At 48.7% G+C, this 10,336-nt stretch overlaps 1 protein-coding gene across 1 annotated transcript in view; it reads right to left on the reverse strand.

Moving 5' to 3' along the window:
- Positions 1–4,008: 4,008 nt before the first annotated feature.
- The window catches only part of PCDH12 (protocadherin 12), a 13,987-nt gene continuing 7,659 nt past the window's right edge, over positions 4,009–10,336 (reverse strand). Inside the window, exons 3-4 of the mRNA XM_007102060.4 lie at positions 8,394–8,545; positions 4,009–4,858 (exon numbers count right to left, since the gene is read on the reverse strand). Coding sequence (XP_007102122.1) covers positions 4,389–4,858; positions 8,394–8,545 — 622 coding nt within the window. The 3' untranslated portion in view covers positions 4,009–4,388. The remainder of the gene's footprint in view (positions 4,859–8,393; positions 8,546–10,336) is intronic.

The raw sequence follows: 10,336 nt of genomic DNA on the forward strand, positions 1-10,336 counted from the left end.
AGCTGTGCAGTGCGCTAATCTCTGCAAAAAAAAGATTTCTGTGGTCAAATAAGTTTGGGAAACACTGCACTAGACGTCCCCTTTTTATAGATGCACGATGCACATCAGCATATTCAAGGTTCCAAGAAGTTCTGCAGTAAAGAACTTGGTTAACCCAATGCTTCCCTCACAGAGTCGGGCGCAGAGCCCGGCTCCCTGCAGATCGCCGATGAACCTTCCCGGGGGCACCCTCTGTGTAAAGTGTCACTTCCTGCCTTCCCGTGGAGCTCCACTTGCCAGCCTCTTCCCCTCCTGTTGTCACTTGGGGTTCTCTGATTATGGGCTCCTCTGGCCTTGCCTGGGGCAGAGGGGCAGTTCACACAGTCCAGGGACCCAAGGCCTTCTGTGTTGATGGCCAAATAGGGCTCTCCCTCCCTCTCCGTCGTTATAAGTGCTGATCCAATTTAGGGTACCAAATGTGGAGGGAGGATATTTTTAAGCTCTCCTTGTGGAGCAGGAAGGATGGAAGAGTCGTGAGAGAAATGCTGTCAAGGGGCCAAGAATCCTCGCTGTTCAGTCCCTATGGTCTCTGTACAGCCCCAGGGGATGGGCTTCCTCGCAGATCCTGGAACTGCTGTGCTTTTGCCATTAAAATTCCGTTATTAATGACTCATTGTTAATGCCCTGAAAGGAAATGTGAAGGGAGGCTAGGGAGGTGGCCTTTGTTAGCAGGGCCAGCCTGGGTCAGGATGACCCGAGGTTTGAGCCCCGATGCCCTCAGCAATGAGCCCTTTGCACAAGGCTCTGCTGCCTCAGTTTCCTCATCCGGAGATGCTGTTTTCAGGGAGCCCTGACACTGTGGAGGGAATGAGGCTGTTTGGTTCATTATATCTTCAGTGCTAATACAGGGCAGGGCACTTAGTAAATGTTCAGTAAATATTCATTCAGTGAATGAGTGATGCTATGCATTGTCTTTTCTCCACCGGACACCAGCACCAAGCCTACCCAGCAACATAGGAGGTGCTTTAAAATATCTGTTGAATGAATGATTCTGTATACCCCTCCCCTGACTACCATTCCTAGTGCTATTTCTGACCTGTAGCAATTGCTCAGCAAATATAAAATGTTGTTGAAGGAGCATTTCTGATCATGCCCCCCACCCCAGACCCATTATATTGTGCCCAGTACTCAGTAGGGACTGGAAAACACTGACCTATTTTCTAGGTACACACTATGTGCCAGGCTGAGCCTGGGCTAAAACTCCTCCCTCCCCTCCCCTGTCCTCTCTTCTCGTGTTGGAAATTTGGTTCTCTCCAGAGTCCGAAGGGTGGTAGTTGCCATCTCACTCATTTCAGTCAGAGGAGAGGTAGGGATCAGTGAGCTGCCAAGCTGAAGTTGGGTAACAGACAAGGAGGCTTCCTGTCAATCTCAGAACGGCCCCCAGGCTCCGAGTGAGCACTGCATTGCCCTCCTGGTGCTGGAGAACGGCTGACTATTGATAAAAAATGTCCCTCTGCGCTTTCCAAATTAAGACGACATTTAACTGAGTGCTCGCTGGCTCGCCAGCTCCTTCAGTCTCCCGGGGGACAGAGCCCATCTTGGTGGAAAGAGTTTTGAGCACGTCCAAGATCTCAGCTCTGACATCTCGGCTGATGTCAAGAAGTTTCTGTAATCTTTCTGTTCAGCACACTCAGTTCTGTCAGCATACACACTGTCTCACTCTCAGTCGGTTATTGGGGATAAGGGCTGGCATCAGCCTACTTGGAGGGGTTGCAACGTTCCAGTGAGAGCACTAACCCTCACGTACATACAACCCCGCCCTGATCAAAGGTCAGTTGCCTCAGAACAGGAACAGCTCTACCCATGAGTTCTCCAGGTTCTGCGGAGAACAGAGGATCACAGTGGGCCTTAATCTTATTTAGGTCACAGACCCCTTTGAGAATCAGATGAAAGCACTGACTCCTTCCCATAGAAAAATGCACATCTTCCCAATTTTGCATGCAGTTCAGCAGGTTCTTAGATCCTAAAGCCCAACCAAGAACCCCAGGTTAAGAACCCTTGATATATTAGAAAGAACATCATCCTGAATCTCAGGTGCAGATGCTAGCCCTGTCACAGGCCTGCCGTGTGGCTCTGGGCCAGTCAGCCCTTTCTATCTTGCCATTTCCTTGGCTATAAAATGTTCAGCCTTCTTGTGACTAAAATTGCCCATGTCTGTGGAGGTTTAGATAGTAACTGAGAGCAGTGCTGCTTATCTTTTTATAGGTCACATGTTCCTTTGAAAATCTGATAACTCCGTATCTTCTCCCTAGAAAAATGCCTGTACACAAAGTCTTGCCTGGCATTCAGGGGGTCCAAGATTTAGGACTTTTGAACTAGAGTGAGGCAGTGATCCAGTTGCGAGCCCTGGTTCCAGTTTCCCTAGGTCACCTCCTCTCCCCATCTCTTCTCGCCACCTCCCAACATCAGCTCTGCACTGAAAATCCACTAGTAATTGGGGGTCAGCACTGTCTACTCCAGTGCTGTGGTTTTCAGACTCTGTCTTCACATAATGGAACATCTTTTTTCTCTTTTCTAAGGAAGTCTTACCTGGAGCTCCAATATAGAGAAAAGGGACTCCTGTAGCATTTATTTACCCATTTATTCATTTATTCTTCCATTCAACAAGTATTCATCAAGTGTTGCCTTGTGCCAGGTACCTGGCTGGTCAGGTTGGAGACCCTACCTGCTTGGTGTCCCCCAGCCTCTTTCATTGACTTGGGGAACCCAAGCTTGCAAACCATAGACCTTGTAAAGAGTTTACTCTGCCTCGGAGTGAGATGATCAGAGACCTAGAGACCCTGCTCCAGAAGCATTCCTGAAGCTCCTGAAGCATTCCTGGAGCTCCTGAAGCACTATGAGGGCCTCATTTTCCTCATCTGTAAAACGTGATAATGGAATAATGATGCCTCACTGCATTCCAAGTGTGGATGGTTTTCATTATCCCTAGATGGGAGTATGATTGGCCCATTTCTGTGCACAGTGAACATGTGTACTGAGCTCCAGAAAAAGGGCAAAAGGAGACGCACAGAAAGGAATTTTTCCCTTTAGTATCCAAGAAAGCCCTACATTACTGAGAAGCTGAATAGACTGCTTGGAAATTTCCAGGGAAATTATAAGGCTGAGCCTTGGGAAAATATTTGCTATTTTTTTCACTCCTTCCTCTCCTGGAAGGTTTGCTGCTGTCAGTGTTAATTTCATAGACCCGATTCACAGACTGTCCTCTAGGGCCTGAATTCACTGCTGTGACAGAGGAAGATTTACTCACGATTGGTGAGTCTGGAAAGATGACTTCTGTACCTGAAGGGCTGCTTGCTGGGAAAGGACAGGAGTCTGCAGACGCCCACCCTGCATCAGGTCAGTTCCAAGTCCCTCTCACTATGTGCTTGGAAGAGCAGAGATGTGAAGGCCTGAGTGGCTTTGGAAATGTTCTTTTCAATCAACAGTGTTTCTTGAGGGGATCTCAGGCAAGTCTGCTACTGGCAAAAGCTCACCTATGGGGGCTTTTCCTTTCCTATCCTTGGCTGGCAGTCTAGAGTGTCAAGGTCGAGGGCTTGGGTTTTGCTGTTGGACAAGCCTAGTTCCAATTCCTGGCTCTGCCTCCTCTCTCTGCTTGATCTTGGGCAAGACCCTCAGCCTCTCCAAGTCTCACGGCCTTGTCTGTGAAATGGGGATAATAACACCTCCCCTCCTAGGGCTGTGGAGAAATGAAATTAAATCCTATCGTAAAGACTTGTGCCTGGCTCATGCTAATGCTCTATAGTCATGCTTTTCTTAGCCTTAATTTGCCAGCTGAGAATCGGATTATTTGATAATGTAGCAGCAGCAGAGGAGCAGGGGTCAAGAGTACCCATGTCCATCATTGCCTACCTAACACTGCACCCTCCTGTCCAGGCCCCGTATGACCCTCTGGCCAGGGACTGGATGACAAAGAACCTTCACTCTTACTCTTCCATCCTCCCTCTTGACAGGTGCAAACAGGATAAGGAGCCACTGCTTTTCCTTTATTAGTAGGTCAGAGAGCTTTGCCTGGTGCCCCAGGATCCAGCCCCCCACACCCTCCAGTGTGCACCCAGGCCATCCTTTCCTGCTTGTGACACTCCTTGGCATCTGTTCTGCAGGAGGATGAACCCTCCGTGCTCTTACATGTGTTTTGCCAGCAAACACTTATCTCAGCGGCCAACTGTCTTCCTCCTCCAAACAATCCACAGGCAAAGCCAGCCCCTAACAAGGGGTTGCTTTGGTCAGCCCGCTGTTTGTCCTGGGGCTCCTGCCTCCTCTGTGGGGCAGCACTGGTCACCTTAAGTTCTCAGGCCACCTCTGGTCAGTGAGTTCAAAGATTAGAGAAACCACCTCCTGTCCCAGAATCCTCAGGGCCTGAGCTTCCTAACATCTCCCGGGGCCCCTGGTTCCTGAATCCACAGGCCCCTGATGCTGCTGCCGCTGCTGGTCCTGCCCTCGGCCCCCGTCTTTCCAGCTCGGCCCCCAGGGCCTTCCGAGCCCGAGGCCCCGCTGGTGGCTAGGTCTAGACTCAGGGTCCTTCCGCAGACTGAGAGCCGCCGCAGCACCTCGGAAGCGGCCTCCACCGGCACGGCGGGGCGCTGCTCCAACAGCATCTCCAGCAGTGAGCTCATCTCCGACAGGAAGGTGCTGGCCAGCCGCGTGCCCGTCGGGCTCAGCTCGGGCCCCGGCGCCTTGCCGAACGTCTGGAAGGTCCTGGGCTCCTCCGAGGTCGCAGCGTCCGGGGAGAACACGTTGTCACGGTAGTTGGTGGCGAGGGGCAAAGAGAGTCTTGCCATCCAGGCCGGGTCGGGGACGCTCAGCCTGTCCAGGGCCAGGCCTGTAGGGGGCGGAAGGGACGCGTTGAGGGCGGAGCCCATGGCGGGCAGGGGTGGGGTCGTGGGCAGGGCGGGGCGCCGGACAAAGGAGGAAAGGGAAATGGAGGGGACCGATGGGGCGGCCGGAGGTGGGCGGAAAGGAAGAGGCCCTGACAGGGAAGCGCGCCGGGCAGGAAGGCAGCGACTGATGTCCGCGCGTGAGCTGAGTGAGGACGCGGCAGGGGGAGGAGGAAGGCCTAGAATTAGAAATGGCCCGTTTCTAAAGCATCTTCCGGTCCGTGGGGCTGTTTCAGGTTTAGGTGTCCTTCATCCATCCCTGTACAGCCAGGATTTTCACTCCCTCAGGACACCACTAGCTGAGGATGGGGGGGGGGGGGGGAATCCCCGTTTTTATCCAATGTTGGAGATCCTGGCTTGGTGCTGCCTTCGGTTCCTATTCATAATAATAGTGACCACTTAAGTACTTCTGTGCTAAGCAATTTACATAATTATCTCATTTAACCTCTTCATCCATCCCTGTACAGCCAGGATTTTCACTCCCTCAGGACACCACTAGCTGAGGATGGGGGGGGGGGGGGAATCCCCGTTTTTATCCAATGTTGGAGATCCTGGCTTGGTGCTGCCTTCGGTTCCTATTCATAATAATAGTGACCACTTAAGTACTTCTGTGCTAAGCAATTTACATAATTATCTCATTTAACCTCCACACAAACCTTTGAAGTCAAGAGTATTTTATGGATGAGGAAACAAGTTCCAAGAAGTTGGCACACAGCTACTAGGCAACCAAGCCCAGATTTGACCCCCAGGTCTGATGACTTGGAAGCCCCCTGTCACTGCACCACCGCACCCACTCTCTGAAGAGCTGGCCCTTCCTCCCCGTGGATGCTAGGGGGTTCTGGTTTCCCAGGCCTTCTAAGGTCTGTACTGTTGCCTCCTGGCCCCATGCTCTCAACTCCTCAACCTTCCCCTCTCAAGCTGCAGGAAACCGTGTGAAGGGGCTGGCTGCCTAAGAGCTGTCCCAGGAAAGGGCCGGGGCAGTGAAAAAGTGTCCCCCAGGCCCCAAATCCCACCATCACACTTCTCCTTTTCGCATCTCTTCAACAGAAAATCCTCTTTCAGAAAACTAGTCCCAGGCCCAATGATAGAGGCCAAGCCAGAGGGAAGAAATTATAGGCCTTGTGGTTAAGAATGTTTGTCTTTAAAAAAAAAAAAAGGCACACCATCTACTTTAACATGTGTTTAATATTTGCTTAAGGTAACCTGCTTTAAAATCTGTGCGTAGAATGAAATACTGGAAGGGGACGCGTCATAGTGTTAACTGAAATTACCCCTGGGCAGAAATGATTTATTCTCTTTTTGTTTATCTACATTTGTCTATATTAACCAAATATTACTTTTGTGATTTTGAAAGGTTATTCCAAAATACAGTAAATGCTGTTTCTATTGATAAATGAGTCTCGGTCTTGCCTTCACAGTGTGGGGCTGTGCAGGCTGTGAGGCAGGGTCTGGCCCCTTCCCGACTGGTCCAGCCCATCCCTGGGGCTTAGTGAACGTTTATTGAATGATTGAATGGACATAAATATTAACCCTGGACATTTGGGAAATGTAAACCTAAGTTCCCTGAGACTCTGGGGTGATAAGGTTAGAACTCTTTTGGTGTTAAAGAATCAGGCTTTTCCTTGCACAAGGGTCAGAGATCTTTGGAAGGAATGAAGCTTGGAATGAGAAAATCAGTGGAGTGTAGGAGAACGGCTGAAACGTGATGATGAATTCACTCCGCGGCAGGTGGGCACTGGGCAGACCTGGATTTGATTTCCTAACTTTGCAGCTTATGAGCATTGTGACCTTGAAAAGCTTGCTCAACCTCTCTGAGCCTCCTTTTTCGCTCATAAAGTGGTGAAATAGTAGCATTTATCTTGTCAGGTGGCTGTAAGAATTCAATGAGCTCATGCAACGGTAAAATATGGTCATCATCACATCCTCAGGTGGGGCTTTTATCTGATGCAGCCAAGACCCCAAGTGTCAGGCACATTCACCAGTAGCCCCATCACAGTCCAGCCCTGTGAGCAGCGCAGGCACTTCTACCCCTGCTGCGCTCTTTGTCACACCACTTGTTACCATCTCCCTGTGTTCTTTGCCCTCTGTGCTATAGGGAAGCAGGACCACATGGGAACCTAGCCCACAGGTTCCAGCGGAGAGCTGGTGCACAGAGATATAATGCAAGGCACTGAGGTCGTCTGAAATTTTCTAGTAGCCACATTTAAAAAGTAGAAAAGAGAAGGTGAAATTAATTTGTAAAAGTTTTTTTATATTTAATATCATCATTTTAGCACATAATCAATATTTTTAAAATTATTGAGACGTTTTACATTCTTTTTTCATACTAAGTCTTCAAAATCTGGAGTGTGTTTTATACTTCTGTCACATCTCAATTGGTACTAGCCATTTTCACATGTGGCCAGTGGCTACTCTATTGGACCTCACAGTTCTGCATTCTAGACGATGCTGTCCTATAAAACTCTGTAGATTTGTGCTGTCCCAAGCAATATCCATTAGCCACACGTAGCTACTGAGCTCCGGAAATGTGGCTGATATGACTGAGGAACTGAATTTTTCATTTTACTTGATTTTAATTAGATTTCATTTTACTTAATTTTAATTTAGAGCCACACTGCCTGGGTTAATAACCATTGGCTGCACAACCTAGGGAAAATTATTAAACACCCTGGCCCCTCAGTTTTTTTCCTTTATGAAATGGGGATAACAAATAGTCCCTATCTCAGAAGATTTTCTCATGGGGCAATTAGAACAGGGACTAGCACATAGAAAGCACTCAATAAAAGTTAGCTATATATTTTTTTAACCAAGGAAAGGGAAGTCCCTGTCATGCCTTCAGCACACAGAATATGTCCAGATGAGGAGCAGATTATTGACTACAGAAACAAAATCACAGCATAGGTTGGACTTACTGTGTGTTACCTGAAGGGGGCTGACTGGTGCGGGGGCGGAGGGAGCTGGCAGATTCTTGAATTCTCAGGGTAAAAGCGTATTTAAAGACATTAAAGAAATGCAGATGAGTGGTTTAGGAGGTAAAGAGAGGTCCCCTGATGGTAGGTGGGCTCAGGATGGCTTCCCTTCAATCGTTGAAGTGACTCAGGGCAGGCTGTATTACCTCTCTGAGCCTCAGTTTGCTGATCTCTAAATTGGAGCTCATAATATCTACCTGAAAAGACTGTTTGGAAGGTTAACTGAGATAATGTATATAAGATGCTTCCTTGGTACCTGGCACACACCAAGAGCTCAGTAACTGTTCACTATTCTTATGATGATTTTTTTTAATGAATGATCAAAGTAGAATCTGATCTTTAAACAAATGAATCTGAAGCTCCAAGGGAAATAAAAAAATGTTGCTGATAGTCTTCTCCAGAAATAGAATGGCTGTTTTCCTGCAGTGGATTGGAGCAGAACTGAAGCCTGGGCACAGGAGGGTACCGTGGGGGCAGAAGCGGGGTTGGGGTGACCCTGGGGAGTCCCTACCTGTGTAGGGGTCCAGCAGGTTCGACAGCTCTTCTTCTAGCAGCTGCTTCACAGAGAGGTCCTCCTCAGGGTCCAAGGGTCCTTCCTCCTGATCCGGTTCTGCCTGGCCACCAGCCCTGGCACCTGGGCCATCTGTGTCTGGGATTGCACTCCTGCAAAGGAAGCCAACACAGTCCACGAGTGAGGAAATTCACACATAGATTCATTCATTCCTGCTCATGAATAGTCTTCTATTCATGGCAGCATTCATTCATCCACAGAGGGAAGTGGGTCCACAGCCCAGCCTTCAGAATCAGACCAATATGGGTTACTTGATCCCAGCCCTCCTGCCTACTCTGGGTCTGCTTCCTCATCTGTAAAATGGGAGTAATAAATAACACCCACCTCATGGGGCATTATGGGGGTAAAATGAGGTGTTGCATGTAAAGAGCTTAGCACAGTGTTGTAAGCAGTCAGCAAACAGAAGTGACTGTGAATGCCCTGATATTACTCACCATTGTCCCTCCATTGCTTCTCATTACCTGGCATGGAATAGGAGTTTAGTAAACTTTGGGTGATCTAATGCAGTCATCCTTCCACCCCTCCATCCCTCTATCTGAGTGTGAGCTCCAGTGAGGGCAGGGATATTTGTCTGTCTCATCCCCTGCTCTCTCACCAGTGCTCAGAATAGGACTTGGCACATAGTAGGTGCTTAATAAATACTTTGTGGACTGAGTGACTGAATGTTCCTTCCTCCCTATTTGAGGCTAAATCCCAGACCAGAAGAGCAGGTCAATAGAGGATGCAGCTGAGGTGAGGCATCCAAAAGCTACCTTCCTCCCTCTTTGAGGCTAAATCCCAGACCAGAAGAGCAGGTCAATAGAGGATGCAGCTGAGGTGAGGCATCCAAAAGCTACTCAGAATCTACTGTGGTGTCTCTTGCTGTCTCCCTGATCCCTCCCTCCCAAAGACCCTCCCTATCAACTGGGGGAGGCCAGTTCCTGGGACTACCTCAGCATGGTGGGGACAGGCCTGGCCCCTCATCCCAGCATCTGGAAAGGCTCCCTTTAAGGCCTGGGGGGTCCTTGCTGCTTTTTTTCTGTGGCCATTTCTGCTCCTACGCAGGGGTAGCAAGTTTGCAAGTAATGGCAACAACAAATGTTTATTGAGCAATTACTCTGAGTCAGACATATGCTTTGCAAGGTATATTTACCTTCTCATCAAACCTTTCACGTCTGTAAGGGGTTCTCTTGTTGTCCTCATTTTAAAAATGAGAAAACCAAGATTTGTAAAGATTAGGTAGCTTGCCCAAGGTCCCCACAAATTAGGTAAGAATTCAAATCCAGGCTGATATGACTCTGGAATGTGTGTGCTCACCCCTACTCTACACTATTTCTAGCTATCTTTGCAAAAAAAACAACAAAAAAAAGACTGTAAGTTGTCACAGCAAGAGCACTGAACCGGAAGTCAGTGTCCTGAGAGCTGGTCCCAGCTTTGCCGCTCACTGGCTATTTGACCTTGAGCAAAGTCACTTTAAGGGGAAAGGACTTAGCATTGTTTGTGTACCTCCTATGTGCCAGGCGCTGGGCCATGGGCTTAGAACGCATGTGATCATTAAATCCTTGCCCCATCACTACAAGGAAGTGCGGTGACCTCTGTTTCATGGATGAGAAACTGCCGCCCTGAGGCTTGATCTGACTTGCTCAAGTTTACATAGCTGGGTTGGATCAAACTACTTAGAGCCTCAGTTTCTCCATCTGTAGCGAGAGGGAGTTAAATTAGATGTCCTCTTGAGGTCTCTTTAATTCTAGTACCGCCCAAAGGAACACACCCACACACCCACATCCTTAGCCAGGAGCCTTCATATTATGTTTAAGGGTCAAGAGAAAGAGCTAAACGATACAGATTTTTTTTTTTTTTTTTTTTTTTCGGTACGCGGGCCTCTCACTGTTGTGGGCTCTCCC

Source organism: Physeter macrocephalus, unplaced genomic scaffold, assembly GCF_002837175.3.
Source record: "Physeter macrocephalus isolate SW-GA unplaced genomic scaffold, ASM283717v5 random_762, whole genome shotgun sequence".
Classification (NCBI taxonomy): domain Eukaryota; kingdom Metazoa; phylum Chordata; class Mammalia; order Artiodactyla; family Physeteridae; genus Physeter; species Physeter macrocephalus.